This window comes from Brachycentrus maculatus, unplaced genomic scaffold, assembly GCF_059751285.1.
Source record: "Brachycentrus maculatus isolate JH-2025_06_01 unplaced genomic scaffold, ASM5975128v1 h1tg000623l, whole genome shotgun sequence".
Lineage (NCBI taxonomy): Eukaryota > Metazoa > Arthropoda > Insecta > Trichoptera > Brachycentridae > Brachycentrus > Brachycentrus maculatus.
Window position 1 is genome coordinate 153,518 of NW_028281360.1, and position 24,065 is coordinate 177,582.

The 24,065-nt window shown below is 33.6% G+C and overlaps 2 protein-coding genes across 2 annotated transcripts; both read left to right on the top strand.

Moving 5' to 3' along the window:
- The first annotated feature begins 1,090 nt into the window (after nt 1–1,090).
- On the top strand, nt 1,091–15,649 carry LOC148301001 (venom serine protease-like). Its single transcript, XM_088273956.1, has 10 exons — nt 1,091–1,192; nt 7,204–7,298; nt 9,144–9,284; nt 9,593–9,719; nt 10,447–10,571; nt 11,659–11,860; nt 12,852–12,909; nt 13,088–13,221; nt 13,918–14,072; nt 14,379–15,649. Exons 1-10 carry the CDS (start codon nt 1,186–1,188, stop codon nt 14,559–14,561), a joined length of 1,227 nt encoding a protein of 408 aa, XP_088130082.1. The 5' UTR covers nt 1,091–1,185; the 3' UTR covers nt 14,562–15,649.
- A 1,719-nt stretch (nt 15,650–17,368) lies between these two features.
- Nucleotides 17,369–23,836, top strand: LOC148301002 (mitochondrial S-adenosylmethionine carrier protein). Its single transcript, XM_088273962.1, has 4 exons — nt 17,369–17,506; nt 19,206–19,475; nt 21,973–22,230; nt 23,405–23,836. Exons 1-4 carry the CDS (start codon nt 17,468–17,470, stop codon nt 23,693–23,695), a joined length of 858 nt encoding a protein of 285 aa, XP_088130088.1. The 5' UTR covers nt 17,369–17,467; the 3' UTR covers nt 23,696–23,836.
- Nucleotides 23,837–24,065: the final 229 nt, after the last annotated feature.

The window sequence follows — 24,065 nt, forward strand, 5'->3', positions numbered from 1 at the left end:
TAAAATATGCCGCTTTTGCTGGGATATAGTACATTTTTTGGGCATTCCGAAAACACACACGAAAATGCACAACTGAAAATTGACGTTTTTTTTTATTTATGACGTTCTTGAAAGGAGTGAGCGATATGTATTACGACATTCTAAAAAATTACTACGGATATCCAATACGCGGGGAGCACCGAGGTAACACATGTAAAGAATGCAGCGACAGCTAGCATGTATCTTAATTTTTTTACCCATATATTATGCTCGTATTTTATGTAAAGATCTCAGAAAACAAGTTAATTTTTTTAATTACAACATTTTGAGTGTGTCCAAATACTTGTTCACAAAATCTGGATTATCTCCAATTACAGGAGTTATTTTCATATTATTTTTTGATATCTCATCAAAGATGAAGAAGAATATGGAAATCTGGGCATTTACGGGGCTTACGACCGTCACGATAGTGTGTAAAGTGATCACTTAAACCAGCCTATGACGGTCGTAAGCCCCGTAAATGCCCAGACTTCCATATTCTTCTTCATCTTTGATGAGATATCAAAAAAAATAAATTTTAATGTTTTCAGTAAACTTTTTTATGTAAAATGTGAGTTTTTCTTATCTTCGTACATTTGACGATAGTCCCGTATTAAGATACATTAAAACAAGAGGTATAAGGTTAAATCTTTGATATATTTCAGTACATTAGCGAGTGTTTTTGCCTAGAATTTTCACTCATGAATTACATGAAATTATAGTAACTTTAAACATAAAGAGTAAATCCACTCAAAAGTAGGCATAGGCTATGAAATCTTATAAAGTTGAAGCCTGAGTAGGGACATGATAAACGGTGTTGCATAAGCTGTAGCTAGATTTCAGAGTCACTTGGACGTTGGGTAAAAAAAAATTCAGTACATTAATCGTATATTAAATTCGAAATTCCGCCCCAAACGACTTCATACAACCCTGTATTTATTAATGGATTTATTCTTAATTTAATACTGTTTCTGTCCGCCTATTAATTCGTGTTTAAACAGCCTTTTTTATTTAGCAGTTTCCTGTTTTCAGGAAAAGCTAATAAAAAGTCTTTCCGAGAATTCGAGACGCCATTCTCGCGAGTTTCATGACCTGATAAGTTTCTTAATATTGAAGTTAGTATAACGTAAGTGAAAATCAGAGGATTGTCTTCACCAAAAGGACGAAATGATGGGTGAGCCGAATTTTCACATTGTGTCAATAAAGTACACCTTTTTATTCGGCTACTATTTGACTGTGTATCCTAAAATGCTTCTTATATAACGTCGCTTCTAAAAGAAATTAAAGGAGTTATTTTTCATATTTTAAAAGTATATGAAAAATAACTCCTATAATTAGATATAATACAGAATTGTGAACAATTATTTGGGCACACTCAAAATGTTGTTAAGATAATTATCTTGTCAAATTATAGCTAAAATAATAAAATGAAAATGATGTTTACTGGCATTTCTCAAATTTAAGAGTTTCTGCTCGGTAAAAAAGCTTCTTGATCTCACCAATAGATGTTTCTAGTGAAGTTCTAGTGATTCAAGCACAATGTTTAGAAATTAGATTATATATATGTAATAAAATAACTAGGTACCTACCTATACATTTTATTAAGTACTTACAAAAAGTACCTACATAAAACAGTTCTACCACCAGATGCCGCATGCGTCGCACAGAATTAAACAAAAGAGATCCGATAGGAAAAATTAACTGTCAGAATTAGATAGATAGATAGATAGATATAAAAATTATTATAAAGATAAATTAAGAATAAACTTTTATTACAAAGCAACACATTGTTTATTTTATTATTATACACCCACTTTACATATTATTTACACTTAATTTTCAAAAGGAAAATATTACCACGTTATAAAACGACAATTTTGTTAATTGGAAATGGATTATGAAACATTAGATGTATTAAAACAATTACTACAATATGTTCGAAGTGAGAGAGAAAAATCAGAAGATGATCAAAGAAAACGATTAGAAGATAATCAAAGAAGACATGGAAATTTAAGAACTAGTGATAAAATTAAAAATAAAAATCATGTGAAAAAAATTTCTACAAAATATAAAATAAAATATACTCCAGAAAAGAAGAATTTCGAAGCAGATTTTATGAGCAGGAATCCAGTATTAGAATCGAAGGAAAATGCAAATGAACAATTAAAAGTTGTAAATTTGGTTAAATTAGAAGATATTTTAAAAGATCAGAATAAAAATGAAGACATACAAATAACACAAAAACAGTGCTTGAAAAATGAAAATAAAAATAAAGTAGAAAAAACTTCTACGAAAGATAAAATAAAATATACTCCAGGAAAGAAGAATTTAGAAGTAGATTGTCTAAGCAGGAATCCAGTATTAAAATCGAATGAAAATGCAGATGAACAATTAAAAGTTGTAAATTTGGTTAAATTAGAAGATATTTCAAAAGATCAGAATAAAAATGAAGACATACAAATAACACAGAAACAGTGCTTGAAAAATGAAAATAAAAATAAAGTAGAAAAAACTTCTACGAAAGATGAAATAAAATATACTCCAGGAAAGAAGAATTTAGAAGTAGATTGTCTAAGCCGGAATCCAGTTTTAGAATCGAATAAAAATGCAGATGAACAATTAAAAGTTGTACATTTGGTTATATTAGAAGATACTTTAAGAGATCTGAATAAAAATGAAGGAATTCAAAAGAAAAAAACAAATGGATTGAGAAAAACTGTGTCTACTTTAAAAGGGTCAAGAAAAAAAAAATACAAAAAAAGAAAGAAAGAAAAAAGAACGGAAAAAAAGAAAGGAAGAAAAAAAAAAACAAGAAAGAAAAAAAAAAAAAAAAAAAAGGAAAAAAAAGAAAGAAAGAAAAAAAAAAAAAACTTTATCATATCACTAAACTTATACCAGTCCCTTCACTACAAGAAGATGATCCGGAGGACGAGTGAAAATTTTACTATGAATTTTCATCCCCAAGGGGGGAGATGTAATAAAATAACTAGGTACCTACCTATACATTTTATTAAGTACTTACAAAAAGTACCTACATAAAACAGTTCTACCACCAGATGCCGCATGCGTCGCACAGAATTAAACAAAGGAGATCCGATAGGAAAAATTAACTGTCAGAATTAGATAGATAGATAGATAGATAGATATAAAAATTATTATAAAGATAAATTAAGAATAAACTTTTATTACAAAGCAACACATTGTTTATTTTATTATTATACACCCACTTTACATATTATTTACACTTAATTTTCAAAAGGAAAATATTACCACGTTATATATATATATATATATATATATATATATATATATATATATATATATATATATATATATATATATATTTATATATATATACATATATATATATATTTATATATATATATATATATATATATATATATATATATATATATATATATATATATATATATATATATATATATATATATATATATATATGTATATATAGAACTTCGTGTGGTTGTCAATCATGGGTAGAAGTGGTGAATGTTACACGTGTGTAAAATGATCACTTAAAACAATCTATTACGGTCGTAAGCCCCGTAAATGCCCAGACTTCCATATTATTCTCCATCTTTGTTGACATGTCAAAAACAAAAAAATAACGTATATTGTGTCGGATTATGGTCCCGTGGTTAGTGTCACAGACTCTCAAGTCAGAGTTTCTGAGTTCGAATCCACTCTACCACATTTTGATACCTATTCTAATAATGAGCCGCTTAGGTTCACAGAAATAGTATGAAAGTAAAGTATTTTTGAAAATAATGAAAACACAAATAATTCTCTGTTAAAAATATATATATATTTGTATATATATATATATATATATATATATATATATATATATATATATATATATATATATATATATATATATATATATATATATATATATATATATATATATATATATATATATAATCATATTATTTTGAAATGCAAAAAAAAAAATATTAAAAAATTGATCCTCTTTAATTTTATAAAACATACGACGTGTTAAATCACACGACGATGTCCTAAATAAGCAAGTGTGTTACAGAAAAAACGCACTCGACAATTTTCTATAATGTTATTTTCATATCATCTGCGAGATGAATCTAATCTTAAGACCCTATTAAATTATTTAAGCACAAACAAACAGGTCTTAATACTTTTATCAGTGTGGAGATTTACTGTCAGTGTTGCTATTTATTCAACGGTGCGACTTTAAAGTTCTACTACTGAAAATGTGGATCTCTTAAATCTATTCTAATGTGTAAACGCATGGCCGTAACTCAAGTTGCGGCTGTTTAGAGTAACACGGTTGACCTCTATCACATGCAATCCATGTAAAAATATATACATATTTCAATACTTTCCTGCAGATACAAAAAAGCAGAAGATATTAAGATTCTGAGAAATAAATTAAATGCCTTTTATACCTGTTAATTTTTAAAAAATACTCTCAATAAAATGGTACGAAGAAAAAGATAGTCAAATATCATTGAAAAGTATAAAAGTTACCAAATATATAGGTATGCTTTTCATAAATTAATGAATGAATCACTAAAACAAAGAAAAAAAATAGTAATTACTTAAAACATTTGTCTTGAATCTTTCTGCTTGAACCGTGACAATTTTCATATTAAAGAAGAGTTTTCATTAAAATTAATTCATATCGTTGAATTCATTTAATGGGAAATACGCGTTCATTTAGTTATTAAAGTTTTATTTCATAATTATCAGTGTTATTTAATAATTCGTGCAGTATGAGTAAGTTTATTGCGATTTTATATAATGACAATATTAAATTCTGATCGTGTCTTTCTTAAAACCTTCCACATATCTCTCACAAACTGACAGGTAGAGGTATTTGAAATGTTTGCAAATAAATAAATTAGAATCTTCACTAAACTCGAAATTAAGACACTAACGCGATACTATTATTGTACATCATCAAATGTAACTGTTTAGGAAGAAATTATATTATTTTATTAATTAAATAACTAACTAGTTAATCACCACCGCAGGGATAGGCAGATAAAATATGACGCCACATCACTCTGCCTTTACAAACATTATTCGCTTCTTCCAAGTTCATGCATTTTCTCATATCGCTCACTCCTTTCAACAACGTCATATATCAAAATACTTGATTTTACAGGAGATCGTTTTAATGTTTAAAAATATAATAAAATGTATTAAAAATAAATATCAAGAAACTTATTGAACTTTTCACTGTGCAACACATGTTTTTAGGTAAAACCTGAATGTTTTTTCTCCATTTGAAATATTTAGTATATTTAAAAAAATAATTAAACAATACCGTTTCTTCAAAATGCAAAAACAGCACTTTCTGCCCTGTAGCGGGTAAATATTAAGTTAAAAATATGCCGTTTTTGCTGGGATATAGTATAGTTTCTGGCCATTCCGAAAACATTTATATATATATATATATATACATATATATATATATATATATATATATATATATATATATATATATATATATATATATATATATATATATATATATATATATATATATATATATATATATATATATATATATATATATATATATATATATATATATATATATATATATATATATATATATATATATATATATATATATATATATATATATATATATATATATATATATATATATATGTGTGTGTGTGCGTGTGTGTGTAAATACGCAAAGGCCCATTTTTGTGTCCCTATGGTATTAGGTAAGGGCAAATCCGTAAAGGCCCGTTATCAGTATAAGAATTTAAAAAAATATCTTATATTCATTTTGTTCCCCTGGAAATTGCACTTGAGAATTCCAGAATGTTAGCCTAACGTGCTTACCAGTGCCCTAAGGAGGCAAAAGTTTATTTTTACCTATTTAATTTACCTTTGGATATGAGAGAATGTTTTTAAGCAGTTATTATTTTATTTCGAGAAAAAAAAAATACATTAAATACTAAATTTAGTAATCAATTAAACCCTGAAGAGGGCAACAGGTTGTTGCCGAAACTAGTAAAACTAATAAAAATGTAAGTGGATCAGAACACAAAGTATTTTTATTTCTCGAAATAATATATCAATATGATCCACAAAGTTAATGCTTTCAATATTCAAAACATTTATTATTTTATTGAGCATTTTATTTCTTGAATAAATACACATTTGTAAAGTTGTTTTCTTATCCCAAAACACTAAATAAGTACGTTAAACAGATGTCGAGATAATTTTAAGACCAATTCGAGAAAATAACAATTTTATCTCAATTTTTATTTGCATTGCATTGTTAATTTAAAATAAACAGACTTGGTTTATTCTGAAGAAAGCTTTTGTGAAACGAATATATCATGACAACAACATTTTGAGTGTGTCCAAATACTATTTCACAAATCTGGATTATGTCCAATTAAAGGAGTTATTTTTCATATTATTATTTTGACATAATTTAGTGTGGTTGTCAATCATGGGTAGAATTGGTGAATGTTATACGTATGTAAAGTGATCAAACCAGCCTATTACTGTCGTCATCCCCGTAAATGCCCAGACTTCCATATTCTTCTTCATCTTTGATGAGATGTCAAGACAAACAAGCTGTCACTACACACTTTACGTTTAAGGAATAAGATAAAATATTGTAATGACCACCACAGATTCCCAAAAGTTTCCGACATGTTTGAGAAATAAGATGAAATATTATAATGGACACCATGGATCCCCAAACGTTTCACGATATTTAAATTACTTGAAAGAAAATTGTTTATGACAATTTGCTCATTCCTTTTAACGTCATTTATCAAAAAACTTGATTTTTCAGGAGATCGTTTTTAAAGTTTAAAAGTATAATTAAATATATTAAAAATAAATATCAAGTCACTTATTGGACTGTGCCATAGATTTTTTTAAGTAAAACCTGAATGTTTTTTTCTTCATTTGAAAAATATTTAATATATTTTAAAAAAATATTAAACAATACCTTTTCTTCAAAATGCAAAAACAACACTTTCTGCCCTGTAGCGGGTAAATATTAAGTTAAAAATATGACGCTTTTGCTGGGATATAGTAAATTTTCTAGGCATTCCGAAAACATGCACAACTGAAAATTGGCGATTTTTGATATATGACGTTGTTGAAAGGAGTGAGCGAATTGAATTTTTCACCTGTTTTCAGAGATAAACTTCGCAAGTAGCTGTGGGGTTTTTTTCCTAATCCTTCTGGCCAAACACACCCTTGCTCAGGATCCTACTTGCGATTACCTTCAAAGCGTGAGTATTTTTTTTTATATTTTTTAAATTAAAGAGTAAATAAATAATGAGAAAAAAAATGTCATAGAAAAACGCTTATTTGTTCTACCACTTGAGTTTATTTTATTATAACGACTAGTTTCGGAAGCTATGATTCCATCTTCAGGTAGAAATATAAACTAAAATATAAATTATTGTCTGTTCTACAAATAAAACAATATATTATTTATTACAATATAGTTAATAATATAGTGTTTACAACATTTTTCACCTTTGCTTTCCATTTTTCATTTATTTTCAAACTCCACCCCATGACTAAACCCCCCCTCCCCCTAACTTACCGCCCCCCCCCATCCTTATTTGTTGAACACATATCCGCACCCGATGGTGCATAGGGCACTGCATCATATAAATGCAGTGTTATCTTGATCGTTAACACATGAAAGAAAGGTGATCAGCCCTCCGCTCGGGTACCAGTCCACGGTTACGTTGAATAAATATTAGAGTGAAAAAAATCACTTATATTCTTTTGTGGAATGATATGTTGATTATTTTTTTAATTAAACACTTGAACTATTTAACGATTTTAACGATTTGTTTTAATTAGTTTTATTTTTATATACGACTGGTTTCGAAAACTTACAGGTGTTCATCTTCTGGTAAAAATTAAAACTAACGAACAAAAAATATTTAGAGGTTAATAAATATAGGGAAGGGGGGGGGTTAAGGAACAATACTTTTTGTAAAAGGAAACATAGATAATAATGGTAACGTATTTTGAAACAGTATATTATTAATTAACGTTTTATCTGAATTAAAATTTTTATGTATTTCAAAATTTTATAAATTATTCATGATTTGACCTTTATTTGTAACAGAGTGTATAATTTAAGCGAATGAGAGTCAAATGAGTGGTTAGTTTCCATGATATGATTTGCAAATTCCGAAAAGTAATTACTTGTTAGTCCACGGCGATGTTCTCTTATTCTTATTGTATATATAAATAAAACTCATAAAGTGGTATCTTCAAGTGTTTAATTTTTTTCAAATTGGACCCTGAAAGATAACCCTGAAAGATAAAGATAACAGTTCCCTGGACAGACATGGTTACCAATACCGAAGTCCTGAGGCGAGCTAGAGTTGACAGGGAATTGTTATCAACTATCAAGGTTCGAAAGATCTCATATCTGGGTCATATACTGCGTGGGGAAAAGTACCACCTTCTCCAACTTATGTTGGAGGGAAAAATTGAGGGACGCCGAGGGCTTGGAAGAAGACAAATGTCCTGGCTGCGAAAAGTGAGGGAGTGGACCGGCATCCCAAGTGTTGAGGAGCTGTTCCGAGCGGCGCAGGACAGGGATAGGTTCGCCGAGGTGATCGCCAACGTTGGGGGGACCCGACATGGCACTTGAAGAAGAAGAAAAATAATCGACAAGTTAGTTAGTTAGATAAATGAAAACATGTGAAGCTAGATCTCTTTTGACGCGATCTTTTCAATTTCAATTTCCGACACCAATCTAAGAAATGGGGCGATGGTCGTTTTACTGTGTTTAGATTGATCACTCTTCCAATCCCCACCTCACGATATCCTCCGAGGTGGGGACGACAACAAAGGCGATACTAGAATGATCATGTAAACAGAATGTCAGACGACAGACTTCCACGTATCGCCCTTCAAGGAATTCCTGAAGGACGCAGACCCCCAGGCAGGCCCCCAAAAAGGTGGAAAGACAGCTGGGAGTCAACATCCCAAGAGCTACAAGCGGAGGCACAAACAGATCCTTAGGATCTAGAAAAAGAAGAAGATTAAGTGTTTCCAGTGATTTGATTTGATTTGAATTGTATTTACGGTGATTGTTATTCCAGGTACAAGCTGGAGTGACCTACTATGTGTACTCTCCTTCCTACCCTAACAACTACAAGGCTCCAGCTTCGTGCCGTTGGCAAGCGACGTGTCCAATCAACACAGTGTGTCGATTGACATGTACTGAGATCAACATTCCAGCTGTAAGTTCAAAAAAATATTTTTTATTTGTATACATTTATTTAAATCACAATCAGAACATATTTATTAAACAATACCTTTTCTTCAAAATGCAAAAACAACACTTTCTGCCCTGTAGCAGGTAAATATTAAGTTTAAAATATGCCGCTTTTGCTGAGATATAGTACAATTTCTAAACATTCCGAAAACGTGTACAACTAAAAATTTTCGATTTTTTATTTATGACGTTCTTGAAAGGATTGAGCATTTGTGTACGCGTTCGAGTTTGCAATTACAAACATAATTTGTATTTTTTTTAAACCTTTCACAGACTACTGGTTGCACAGCCGATAGACTATTGGTTTCGAGAACTGGAGACCCAGCTCTGACGGGGGCAGAGAAGTACTGCGGAACCGGAACTTTGGATGTCTACTCGGTCTCTAACAAGATATCTGTCGGTAAGACTTGAGATCTTTTGCCTAGCGGCCAAAATATTTTGAATTTTGTTAAGTAGACAGTGTTTCAGTACTAATCAGTCTTTAAAAAGAAGCGGTTAGCTTCGAAACTAGTAGACATTATAATTAAGTTATAATAAAATATTTATAGTGATTTCAAAACCAAGTTGTAATTTAATTATATACGTAATTTAAGTTATTTTGAAAAAAAATATATATCCAACAAAATTAATATTTACAAAATTTCAAGTCCCAAACAAAGAACCCATTTTTTAAAAAAAACGCAATTTTTCAATTGCTAAAGGGTGACAAATATTTGCATTAAAAAAAAAATAACTTCGAGATTCGTGAATGATTTTTCAACTCCAAAATGTAATACTAAACAATCTCAACAAAACTTCGAATATTTGGGAATTAAATATTTAAATAAACTCCCTAAAGAAATTTAAAAAATAGAATATATATAATTTCTCAAGAAAAAAATTGATGCCCATAACATATAAATCTTGAAAAAAAAATTTAAAAAAAGACTATTTTACCATTAATTATATAAAACATTAAACCTTTATTGTAAGTACCTCTCCAAGCACAAGAGCTCAGTCTCTTTTTTGGAGAGGCACAGCGAATCTAAAACTATTAGCTTGCCATATGTAAAAATGTTTAGAATTTGTATTATGTTGTACTTCAAAACGTAACTATATCAAATAAATAAAAATATTACAAATTTTAGGTTTGATCGCGCCATCTACCAGCGTTGGAGGAAGGTTCCTGTGCTCCCTGAAGTCTTCAGCTCCCCCAGTTACCACTACGACTGCTGCGCCCTCAACATGTATCAACTGCGGCATCAAAAGGACGGTGAGCAATAAGCAAAAACTTCCAGCCTCCATACTATGAAGACATTCCTTTCTACCAACAAGCAATGGATCATTATCAGAAGGAAGGAATATCTTATTTAACATACTCAACCTATTAAAGATTGTATTAGACTCGTTTTGTGTTTATAACAGCCGATATAATCAATATTTTCATTCACCATTTTCTTGGGGAAAATTCGCTTTCGTAAATACGTTGTTTTCGTAAGTTGCTAATGAATGACGTCACAGACTTATTTTAATATCGGTAACATTGCTAAATTATTGGCGGCTCTATTTGTTGATGTCTGTGGTCCACCCTCCCACTCCCCCCCTCCCCTTATATTTGTATAACACAAATGGTAGGGTAGTGGTAAATAAACAATCCACACTACTACTATAACAGCTCTATAAACTATAGACAATAAACCATATGACGTCAAAAAACGTTCAATGACTGAAATTTGATGACGAATGCGAACGCACGTTTTTCGTTTTATTAAAATATCTAAAGTTTAAACCTTAATATCTCCATTTGTGTTCTACAGATTTCATTAAGAATGTTATTTTATTTATTGTTTCTGCATTAACTTTGTGGTAAGACATGTTACAATGATTAAAGAAAACACTTCGTTTTTTACCACTTGAGTTTTATTATAGACTACATGTTTCAGAAGTTAAACTTCCATCATTCAGGTCTGTATAATAACTGTATTCAGTTATTATACAGACCTGAATGATGGAAGTTTAACTTCTGAAACATGTAGTCTATAATAAAACTCAAGTGGTAAAAAACGAAGTGTTTTCTTTAATCATTGTAAGAATGTTATTGATAGTCTTTTGATTTTTTATATTAATTTATAAGCTAATAAACCAACATCGTGACAAAAATCTATTGTGCACAAACTTCTTAAAGAAGTTCTCCAAAAAAGTATTCTAATAAAAAAATATTGCAATTGGATTTGATATTGGCTTGCAACAAACTCAAAGGAGAGCTCATTTTGTATGGCCGGCCTGACGAGCACGGAATTGGAGAGCGCGTTATAGCGGTCGTAGCATCGAACCGGTTAGTAAACTCGTTGGTGTTTCAGACCAGGATTGTGGGTGGTGTGGAGACCATGGTGAATGAGTACCCCATGATGGTGGGGTTGGTGGACATCACCCTCAAGATAGTCTACTGTGGTGGAACTATCATCAGCAACCGTTGGGTCCTCACGGCGGCTCATTGCTTGCTGAACCAGCAGACCAACAACGTTGGAGTCTTGTATGGAGAACATAACTTGAAAACTGGAAGTTAGTATATAAGTAATTAAACACTCTCCTTATCATCCATTGTTTACTTTGAGTAATACCACTTTTATAAACACTTATTTGTGACTACCGGTTTCGGTAAATTATTCCATCATCAGCTCATTAAAATAAAATTATTACGGTTTGACATTTCGCTCACCCCTTTCAAGAACGTCATAAATAAAAAAACTTGATTTTTCAGGAAAACGTTTTTAAAGTTTAAAAACATAATACAATGCATTAAAAATAAATATCAAGCCACTTACTGAACCTTTTACTGTGCAACAGATCTTTTTAGGTAAAACCTGAAGGTTTTTTCTCAAATTGAAAAATATTTGGTATGTTTTAAAAAATAACTAAAATATACCTTTTATTCAAAATGCAAAAACAACGCTTTCTGCCCTGTAGCGGGTAAATATTAAGTTTAAAATATGCCTCGTTTGCTGGGATTTAGTACATTTTTCGGGCATTCCGAAAACGTGCACAACTGAAAATTGACGAATTTCGATTTATGACGTTCTTGAAAGGAGTGAGCGATTTGTGTAAAAATAAAATTTTTCAAAGACGACAAATGAATCACAATGGGAATATTTTCAAAAGTGGACTCGAAGTTAAATTTAACTGGTTTTTTATTATGGGTAAGTCTTTATTTATTTCTAATTTTTCTACATCATCTAAATAAAGACCAGTTTTCGTTTGCGACACTTTGTCAGATTAAAAGACCAAAGGTGGACCAAAAGGGTGATTGAGTGCAGACCTCGTGAGAACAAAAGAAGCAGAGGAACACTTTCCAAACGATAGTCTAATGATCTAAAAAGAGTTGCTGGAAATTGGTCGCAGAAGGTACAAGACAGAGATGTCTGGAGAATCTTGGGAGAGGACTATGTCCAGCAGTGAACTGATGTGACTATAAATGACTGAATTTATAGAAAAACGACGTTTTTATAATATTCTTTGGACATGCTTATGGATTTTTTTCTTTTTTCTATCACAGCTGAAACTACCGGAACGACTCTTGTGTTATCTGACAGCCTGGTTCGACATCCTCTTGCGTAAGTTACCTTTTTGAAGCTTCTTCTTCTGTACGTGTTATGTCAGTTTTTCTTCCGTAATTAAATGCAAATTCCTTCAGTCTCTTAGCTATGCCCTGAAGAAGTTTGTCTATGCTTTATTATATGCTGTGAAGAAAATTATACCTATTATTTTTATTACTTGCATCTTTTTTTCCAGATCTGACTACAAAAACGACATTGGCCTGGTGCGGACTAGTGCGATCATTGCCTTCAGTGCCAAAGTTGGTCCAGCTTGCTTACCATTCTCTCAAACCAGCACCAACTTCGTCGGAAGATATGTTGATGTTTTAGGTGGGTACAATACAAAGTTACACTTGGATGGCTTGACTCTGGCTAGTGTCTGTACAGGGATTCTTCAGTTCTTTAGACACGTTGCTCATGGCAATGATGATAGCCTGGAAGGACTGGTTGTGATCGGTAGCCTGGAAGGGAAGAGAGGGAGAGGAAGGTCCTCGGCACGATGGACCGATCAAGTTAAGAGAGCAGCAGGCATCTTTGCGGTTGGAGCGCTACGTGCAGCGCATTCAAGGGATAATTGGAGAAGAGTCATTGGTTCGACAAGGGTTACAACCCTCAATAATGAGGAGTAAGACGGAGAAGAACAATACAAATTACTGGGTCTTCATGCCAGTTTCAGATCGTAACAACACTATAAAGACCCCAAGATACAAATTATTGATATATACATAAACTGACCATTTATTTTTGTCTTCAAAACAGGACATCTACCGTTAATTTTTACGTTATAGTATGTATATTCAAGAAAACACGCAATTTTTCATAGTTTTTATGTATTAATAAAAGAAAAGGAATGTTGATAAAGAAAAAAAAGGAATAAATAATATAAATATGAAAAAAATATGTTAAGAAATTATATTGGGACAGGCTATCTAAAAACGGGACGATCCCGTTCAAAACGGGATGTATTGTATGGTTACTTTATATATAAATACATATATTTTGGTATGTAAACTTGACTCATTTCAGGCTGGGGAACAACGGCTTTCGGTGGAGCCGATTCTGACTTCCTCCGTAAAGTCACACTCCAAATTTATGACCAGACACAATGCACCACACAGCTGGGATCTGTTGTCACTTCCAGCATCATCTGCACATATGCGGCAGGAAAGGATGCTTGTCAGGTAATAATCAACAAAGATACCTCCATACTTCCAGTCTATTCAAAAAAAGGTATTTACTAAGTAAAGTTAATTTAAAAATGGATACATATAACCACAAAATGGCTGCCTAATCAATTAATCAAAATAGTTTCTCTAGACTTTCCGGACTTCTTCAGGAGATTTCCCAAAGGTCCGTTTTCTGGCACATAAATATGGTATTATTTCAATGTTCAGATGTCGGAGAATGGAGAAGTTTGTACGCCTGACTATCCACGAAATCCGCAGCAGATTGAAAATAAAATACTTTAATGCTGTATCTTTTTTCAGCATGACTCTGGTGGCCCTCTTCTCTGGCAGAGTAATACCAATGGCCGCGTCTACGTCATAGGAATTGTGGCGGGCGGATACGGATGCGCCATCAACGGAAAACCAGGCATCAACACCCGAGTCACTCCCTATCTTAACTGGATCGTCTCCACAACTGGGATCAATAACTTCTGCAAATACTAAACCAAGAAGAACATGATATAACCAATCAAGAAAGACAAAAATCTACTTGATTTCTCATTAAATCGCTATTAAATTACTCTTTACAGCCGAATTTGTTTGAATTGTTTGAATGTACAGCCACCTTTTTTAGCGACCATTTCATTTCATTTTGTTTATGACACAATTCATGCCTTTTAATCATAATAACTAATCATACATAACTATTTCTTCTTCTTCTTCTTTGTCAGCCATCTCTCCACTGCTGGATATAGGCCTCTTCTATCTTCCAAAATTCTCTCGTTTGGGCTTTTTCAATCTACTTACTACCCGCGACGGGGACAATGTCATCCCATCTTTTCTGGGGCCGGCCTATTACTCTCTTCATATCTCATGGTCTCCACCGCAATACTAATTAATATCTATATTTTTTTTCATAATTTGTGCATTCCAGACGAAGGAACATGGGTTATATCACTATACCACGCATAGCTAAAAAATCAGTAAATAAAATATTACAAGCGTTCCTTTGCTGTGGTATGCGCGATGGAATAAAATTTCATTCTATCAGCCATTTCAATCTGTGATGGGGGGATCATGTTTAGCAAAATGCAAAAACAGATCTGTTTATCACATTTTCCATATATTTTTTTATTATTTCATAGAATAACTATATTATTTACGATAATTAAAGCAACCTTGAGGTATTGTATTACTATAAAGCAACATATGTTACGGAAATGACGCTATACACACATCAGCCAGGAAGATATGTTTAATTTGATACAATATATCATGTCATCTGCTTCTAATATCAAGTGAGCGGCCGTCTCACTACATATATTGGCAATGTCAAGGAGACAATAAGAGGAAAAAAAACATTTTTTGTTTCTTTTTACAATACATTATTGTTGAAATTGGTGAAAAAGAACCTGGTTAGTAAGACAGAATTGGCCAAAATGTCATTTCTTCTCATTGCTTTTATATGTGTTTATTTTATCGGATTATTTTCAAACATTCTTTTCAAAAGTGATTCTCTTGTCTTTCTTGATATTACTGCATTCGTTTTGATGATTATCTGTGAAATTCTTTATATAAAATATTACTATTCATAGTGTGTAGTTATTTTAGTACAAAAATATCCCAGAATTATGATCATACTTTTGTGTCACATTTTCATGTATGTGCTCTATATTATTTGTGCCAAATATATGCCAATTAAAAAAACATGTGTGTATTATGCCCGCCTCGGTACTGTAGTGGTTAGCGCGATTGGCTTCCATGCTGGAGGGCTGGAGGATTCACAGGGGGTCAAAAAATGTGATTTTTCACTGTAATGTTTATTCAATATCACCCTGGACTAGTATGCCTGAAGTGCAGGACTGATTACATTTCATTTACGTTATTTACGATCAGATAACACTGCATCTTTGAGATTCAGTGCCTTATACACCACTGGGTGCGGATGAGTGTTATGTAAAATCAAAGAGGTATTTATGTCCAGTGGTTTAGTCATAAGCTTTTCAAAGGGTATTATCTAACTAACTTTTTGTTTGATAATGAACGAAGTGCTGGAAGGACGTCTTATGCAAAATTCGCGCTCCACATTTTGACAAAGGATATTGTTCCAGAAATTTTTAGTCATCAATTTTGTCTATGTTGCCAGGTGAGAATGTGAAAAATTGGAAAATAATAATAAATAATCGGGAATTTTTACAAAATAAATTAAAATATTTGACGAGAACGACTTAACATTTCGCTCACTCCTTTCAAGAACGTCATAAATCAAAAATCGTCAATTATTATTTGTGCATGTTTTCGGAATGCCCAGAAAATGTTCTATATCCCAGCAAAAGAGGCATATTTCTAAATTAATATTTATCCGCTACAGGGCAGAAAGTGTTGTTTTTGCATTTTGAAGAAAAGGTATTGTTTTAATTATTATTTTTAAATATACTAAATATTTTTCAAATGGAGAAAAAACCTTCAGGTTTTACCTAAAAAGGTCTGTTGCACAGTAAAAAGTTCAATGAATGGCTTAATATTTATTTTTAATACATTGTATTATATTTTTAAACTTTAAAAACGTTCTCCTGAAAAATCAAGTTTTTTTTATTTATGACGTTCTTGACAGGAGTGAGCGATTTGTGAATAGACTCTCCTTGGCGTGAAAAAAAGGTAATTTCTTACAGAGACTGAGCTATCTCTAAACATTGCCTTTATCTTGACCCAAGACCGCTAGGAATGAAGGCGTATTATGAACCAAATACCTTACATCCCAGATAACGCAGTAAGAAACTCTGAAAGAAGCCGTAATGTCGGCAAGAAATATAATCGATGCTTGGCATAGTAACCCATAAATATAACGCTCTCTCCTTTTTAAATTACTACACAATGTGCCTACAATATGTTATGTTTTTTAAATAAGATAAAAAGGGAAGATTTATCCTTGAAAAAGTTATTCAAATGATGATTTATAATCGTTATTCAAGGTCACACTTTACAGTAAAAAAAAATTGGGTATTTTTTCCCCATTTTATTATTAATACTTTTTTCCGGACATAATTAAAAATATATATCCCTTTATTTTTTCCCCCAGATAATCGGAAGCTTTTTGTCATTCTATAACTAAACTCTAACACTATTTTAAATTAAAAACATTAAAATTTTAACCTTAAATGTAAACGAATCATAATAACAAATATAAATTAATAAAGTAACTACCTACTTATCTAGAATTCGGCGTAAGTAGGTTAGTACCTACTTTTTATTTTTCGATATTGCAACTTTTAGTTCTTCTGTCAAAATTTGTTATTTTCTAACCTAAAAACGGATAATGTATATAACTCAAAACAGTATCTAATCTGACAATGCGTTTCGATAACTTCTCGATCACGAAGCTAGAATAAGTAAAAATAATAAGGCACATAATGGAAAATCACTCAAAGCTGCTATGGACCCCGCTCATTGTGAGTCTAAAACACTATTTAACCCTCATTGATTAAGATGTCATAAAGAAATATAACCTAAAATGAGCTACAATTCGGAATTTATTTCGCAAGTTATTGTGTAAACATCGTTTATTAGATGTCACTGTTGTATTGGACAAGTGTTTTATTACATTCTTATTTTTTGCCACTCCACGCTGAAGTTGGCAATCATCATGCCAATTTTAACTTTATCTGCAGTGACTCAGTGCTACAGTGGAACCACCATCTCAAGTTGTTAAGCCAGGATATGCGCCTTCTTCCTATACTGCGTTTACCTTCCGCTTTACCTTGTAATATAATAATAATAATAATAAAACCCTTATCCGCACCCCAATGGTGCATAGGGCACTGCATCATATAAACGCAGTGTTATCTTGATTGTTTACACATGAAGGAAAGGTGATCAGCCCTCCGCTTCAGGTACCAGTCGAGGATAATATTGAATAAATATTACAGTGAAAAAATTACTTATATTTATTTGACCCCCCCTGGGAATCGAACCCGGGACCTCCAGAACGGTAGCCGAGCGTGCTGACCATTACACTACAGAGGCGGACAAAATATAATATAATTGTAATATAATGTGTAATCTATTATACAGTATGGGATTATTGTATGGCGTCGTAAAAGTGAAAACTGACAGTGGCGGGATTCAGCCGGTTCGCACCGGTTTGCTAGAACCGGTGCCCAAAATTTATGGAGTTCGCCGAACCGGTCCCTAACCCTTTGTTGTCACACAATATTCCGATTGAGATCATGTATCGGAGCACGGTCAGTTTACTTGGTCCACCACGTTGTATAAATATTTGAACCTCACAAAGAGAAAAAAATATTAGAAAGATGAAAAAAAAATAGTGGAAAAGTTCATTTATGTTGTTGCACTTAGTAAAACGAACACAAACTATTTTTTTTCTGGGGGGGGTAGGAGCAGTACCTAAAAATTGTGAATCCCATCACTGAAAAGTGACCATTATTATTCTTATTCATGGCTCACAATCTGTGTGATTGCTGAATGTCACAGCCAATCTAAACAAATACATTCTTGTAAAACCAACACCAAGTTTCTGAAAGTGCTCCAGTGTAGGCAGTAAAAGAATTAGATTCGATTTCAACCCGATGCTGGCCGGTACACAGACGCCTCCTCAACCATAACCAGCACAGCAGATAGAAATACAACAATACCAAAGGATTTGCTGAAATGCATATCGCTCACTCCTTTCAACAACGTCATATATCAAAAATTGACAATTTTCAGTTGTGCATGTTTTCGGAATGCCCAGAAAATGTACTATATCCCAGCAAAAGCGGCATATTTTTAACTTAATATTTACCCGCCACAGGGCAGAAAGTGTTGTTTTTGCATCTTGAAGAAACGGTATTGTTTAATTTTTTTTTAAATATACTAAATATTTTTCAAATGGAGAAAAAACATTCAGGTTTTACCTGAAAAGATCTGTTGCACTGTAAAAAGTTCAATAAGTGTCTTGATATTTATTAATTAATACATTTGATTATATTTTTATACTTTAAAAACGATCTCCAGAAAAATCATATTTTTATATATATGACGTCGTTGAAAGGAGTGAGCGATACATGTACAATCCTACTTGTAATATGATATGATACCACAGTAAGCTATAGTCAATTGTCATATTTTCATAGTTTTTTCTCTCTGCAGGCCGGCGGATTTGCTGGGCTCACAGTAGACGTGTCTCTGTATCCCATTGACACCATAAAGACCCGTCTGCAGTCCCGGGCGGGGTTCCTGCAGGCGGGTGGCTTCTCCGGAGTCTACCGGGGGCTCGGGGCCGTGGTGCTCGGCAGCGTGCCCTCTGCAGCCCTATTCTTCCTCTCCTACGAGGGCATCAAGACCCTGGCCGAGGAGAAGGGAGTAGACAAGAGATACCAACCGCTGGTGCACGTTTTAGCCGCGTCTGTCGGCGAAATTGTAAGCAATACGTGTTTGTTTTTTAAAATATTTAATTTGCATGTATTCGTGATTTAAATTAATATCAATATTTTTTATATATTAAAAGCATTGGTAACTTTGTGGTATAGTAATAAAACACTCTCCTTATCATCCATTGTTTACTTTGTGCAATACCACTTTTATAAACACTTATTCGTGTCTACCAGTTTTTGAAAATAACCAACTAGATTTAACTTCGAGTCCACTTTTCAAAATATTCCCAATGTGATTCATTTGTCTTCTTTCTCTCTTTCAAAATTAATTTTTATACAAATGTCAAATTGTAACAATTTTATTTTAATGACCTAATGATGGAATGATTTTCTGAAACCGGTAATCACGAATAAGAACTTATAAAATGGTATTACACAGTGTGAATAATGGGTGATAGAGAGTTTGTTTTAATATCAATATGATTTTTAAAAAATCATTATTTGAAAATATTTTTAATATAAAAATTAAACTACTTAATTATTGAGAAAAAAAAATGAATTTCATTAATTGATTCAGCAGAGTGAGTGCTGGGAACAAAGTGAATGGTGCACTGAAATCAGTTATAGCAAATAAAAACCTATCAGCGGAAGCTAAGCTGGCAGTGCACAACGGAGTCCTGGTTCCAACTCTAATGTATGGAAGTGAAACATGGAGTTGGCAAAAGAAGGATGAAAGTAAACTGAATGCAGTCGAAATGCGATCTCTCAGAAGAATGTGCGACAAAACGATGTATGATAGATGTGCGAATAGTGAAATAAGGAAGGAATGCAAAGCTGAGATAAGCATTATCGATAAAATCAAGAAAGGTGTGTTGAGATGGTTTGTACATGTAGAACGAATGAGTGGGAAAAGAACGGTAAAACAAATTTATGAGGCGAATGTAAGTGGAAAAAAGAGCAGAGGAAGACCGAGAAAAACATGGCACGATCAGGTATGCCAAATACTTAAAAGTGGTCAGGTTAGGAGTCGTAACAATCGGCGGGTATGTATGAGGAGATGCATGAACGTGGAAGAGGCGAAAAATGTTTGCAAAGACAGAGTGGTGTGGCGTTCTATTCTCTCTGCCTAAGCGGCGTGATGGTTAGTTAGTTAGTTTTAGATTCAGCAGTCATATTTTTGCGGTGAAATCTATCCATTTTTTATTTAAATTTTACTAGGTGAATACCACTATTTCTTGAATTTGTTTTTCAATTGAAATAGTGGTATTTACCAAGTAAAACTTAAATTAAACATTAAATTAACTTTTATGAGACCGCTTTTGAGTTTATTAACCTTTTAAACGCGTTAACTTTGTTCCTAAGAGACGCTCGTGCGCGGCTGTATTTCGCCGTTTTTTAAATTATTACTTTTATCATGTATTTAGTTATGAAACGATTTATTTTCCTAAACAAAAACGTTCAATGGGATTCATTGTGCCTTTTTGGTACTCTATAATACACGTGTGTCACATTATTCTTGAAATATATCGTAATATAAACAAATTAGATCGTAACATAAATAAATCAAAGCACGCATCGTGTGTCACTCTTACCCACTGGCGATGCGTAGCGTCGAGAGTGAGACAGATATAGGGCATGATTATGGCGCGGACTAATTACCGACCGCAAGAAAAATCAGGGATCTGTTGTTTTATTTATCCTTGTGATGTTACAAATTATTAGTCAGATATTTCAACAGATGTCATAAGGCCGAGGATTGACGTATTATTTTATCCAAAGTTCCACACCATGAAAAAATCCCTCCAAGTTGAACTGAGGTTCGAAACTTGGAGCAAAGTGAAAACACAAACGCTTATGTCAGCCGCGTATGGGGCATGTCTTGTAAAAACACAAACGGTTATGCGAGCCGCGTGGATCCGGTTAACCGCCCTACACATACGAACGTAGGTGATACACGCGGTTTTTCTTCACCATTCCGCTTAACCCGTATGACCTACGCACGAGAAAAGATATCTGCTCTAAAAATATTAAATGCGTACCGGATACAGTGACAAATTATTGTCAGGTTTCATACCTGACAATATTTTGTGACAACAAACGTTGTGATTTTTTTGCTTGTTTAAAAAAATATGCCTGAAAATAATCCGAAGGTGGGGTGGTTAATGTAAACACGACTAGTTGAGAGAACTACAGATGTTTTCATACGCAGTTGAAGATACAAAACTATTTTTAAAAATTTGTGTCATTCTCAACTTGCTAACCGGGCGGGACGTATGAATACATCAAACGTAAACAATATCGGGTACGAGCAGGACATATGAATATGTCCTGTAAATATATGTTGCGTCCTGGAACGGGCGGTACCTATATTTTTAAACAACAAAGGTAATTAGTCATCCATACATGTTTCTACATGAATTCACGTCCGCCGGGCGTGGCATACTGACATGTCCTAGGAAAGGGTTGGCGCCCGCTGTATGTTGCGTAATTAAAAAGTGAACTCCCCGGTTAACAGGTTAAAGTCATTTCACTTTCGATTGCAGATGGCATGCGTGGTCCGAGTGCCCGTGGAGATTGCCAAGCAACGTAAGCAGGCCCTGTCGTCCGCCGCTTCAAAGAGCGGATTCCGGATCCTTCTGGAGGCGTGGCGGAACGAGGGTCTGTTCTCCGGAGTCTACCGCGGCTTCCTCTCCACCGTGCTGCGAGACCTGCCCTTCAGCTTCATCCAGTTCCCGCTGTGGGAACTCCTCAAGCAGACCTTGGCGGAGAGAAGCGTGGACGGTACCGTCAGCTCCATAGAAGTAAGGCTTATCACTCCCTTCTATGTTTCTTTATAATTTACAAGGAGACATGATTGTCATTTTTTATAAAGCTTATAATTTGTCTGCCTCCGTGGTGTAATGGTTGGCGTGTTTAGCTACCGTGCTGGAGGTCCCGGGTTCGATTCCCAGGGGGGTGAAAATACATATTGTTTTTTTTACTCTCTAATATTTATTTAATATTATCCTGGACTACTCGGCTGTCCAAACTCAAAACACAGTAAGGGACATTTCTTTTGTAGTACGTTTTTTTGCATTTTTGGACAAACTAGATTCTACTTAGTCCAAAAATTAAAAAAAAAACGTACCGCAAAAAAATGTCCCTTACTGTGTTTTAAGTTTGGACAGCCGTACTACTCCCTGAAACGCAAGAGCAATCACCTTGCGTTCATGTAAGTAACAATAGAGAAAACACTGCGTCAATATGATGCAGTGCCCTATGCACCATTAGGTGTAGATAAGGGTTAGGAGAAGATAATTAATCCAGTTATTTTATTCATAACATTTGTAAACAAGGATTTGGATACACTTAAAATGTTGTGACTAATAACACATTGTTTACGGCATGCACATATTTGTGCGTTACAGATACCTTACCTGATCCTTGATTTCGGTTACCTACAACTTATCGATATTCGATCTAATATTGCCCGTGTTAAATTACATTTCTTTAACAAACTTCACCATAGCCAATGTGTTAACATATTGTTGTCGGGCATTTTTGTTCATCAACCCCGACTCGAATTATATAACAGTCTGCCGCCCGACCCTCAGTATACTTATCACAAGTAACCGCAACATCCAATTCCGATCTGTTCAGTGTTTTTTGGTATCTCTTGCGCTATACTTAAAGTAAGCAAATAGAACGCTTATAAACGTCTCCCGCTCTCTACCAACAATATTTAAAAAACACTTAGGCGTTTTGTGCAAACAATGTGTTAGTATACTAATTAGGGTCATAAACTAATCATAAGTAACCGCAAACCTAACTTTGATCTGTACAATATTTTTGGCGTCTCTCGCGCTCTACCAAAAGTAAACAAATAGAACGCTTTTAAGCGTCTCTCGCTCTCTACCAACAGTATGTAAAAAAATCACTCTTAGGCTTTTTTTGTTATCAATGTGCCGATCTTATAGTTTTTTTTTCTTCTTCCAGGCGGGTCTGTGCGGCTCTATTTCAGGCGCAATCGCGGGCGCGCTGACCACCCCCCTGGACGTGTGCAAGACCAGGATCATGCTGGCGCCCGCCTCCTCCAAGGCCCTCACCGTGAGGGGCATGATGCGGCAGGTGTACGCGGAGCGCGGGGTCCGGGGGCTGTTTGCGGGGCTGCTGCCGAGGCTTACAAGCTTCGCCCTCGGGGGGGCCATATTCCTCGGGGCCTACGACTACGCGACTGCCGAGTGCGCGCAGTGGTTCGGGCAGACAGACAACTCGGCTGTGAGCTGATCAGTGCTGACAAATTGGCATGCATTGTTTGAGCTGTCAGAGATATTCAGATGTATTTTTTATGTTCTTTACCCCGAGTATGTTTGGTATGCGAAAATAGCAATTTGGAACACGAGATGAATTGAATCTTGTGCTTAAAAAGTGTTTTGAATTTAACCCTGACCAAATGTCCGCCTCCGTAATGGTACCGTTAGCGCGTTTGACTACCATATTTAAGGCCCCGGTTTCAATTCTTAAGGAGGGGCAAAGTAAATATTAGTGATATATCGCTCACTCCTTTCAACAACGTCATAAATCAAAAAACTTGATTTTTCAGGAGATCGTTTTTAAAGTTTAAGAATATATTAAAATGTATTAAAAATAAATATCA

Bases quoted from the DNA above. Each gene is read 5' to 3' on its own strand.
- LOC148301002 (XM_088273962.1), top strand. From the start codon at position 17,468: ATGGAAAATCACTCAAAGCTGCTATGGACCCCGCTCATT. The intron at 17,507-19,205 runs GTGAGTCTAAAA...TTCTCTCTGCAG, and splicing joins TGCTATGGACCCCGCTCATT to GCCGGCGGATTTGCTGGGCT. The intron at 22,231-23,404 runs GTAAGGCTTATC...TTCTTCTTCCAG, and splicing joins GTACCGTCAGCTCCATAGAA to GCGGGTCTGTGCGGCTCTAT.
- LOC148301001 (XM_088273956.1), top strand. The intron at 9,285-9,592 runs GTAAGTTCAAAA...AACCTTTCACAG, and splicing joins CTGAGATCAACATTCCAGCT to ACTACTGGTTGCACAGCCGA. The intron at 14,073-14,378 runs GTAATAATCAAC...ATCTTTTTTCAG, and splicing joins CAGGAAAGGATGCTTGTCAG to CATGACTCTGGTGGCCCTCT.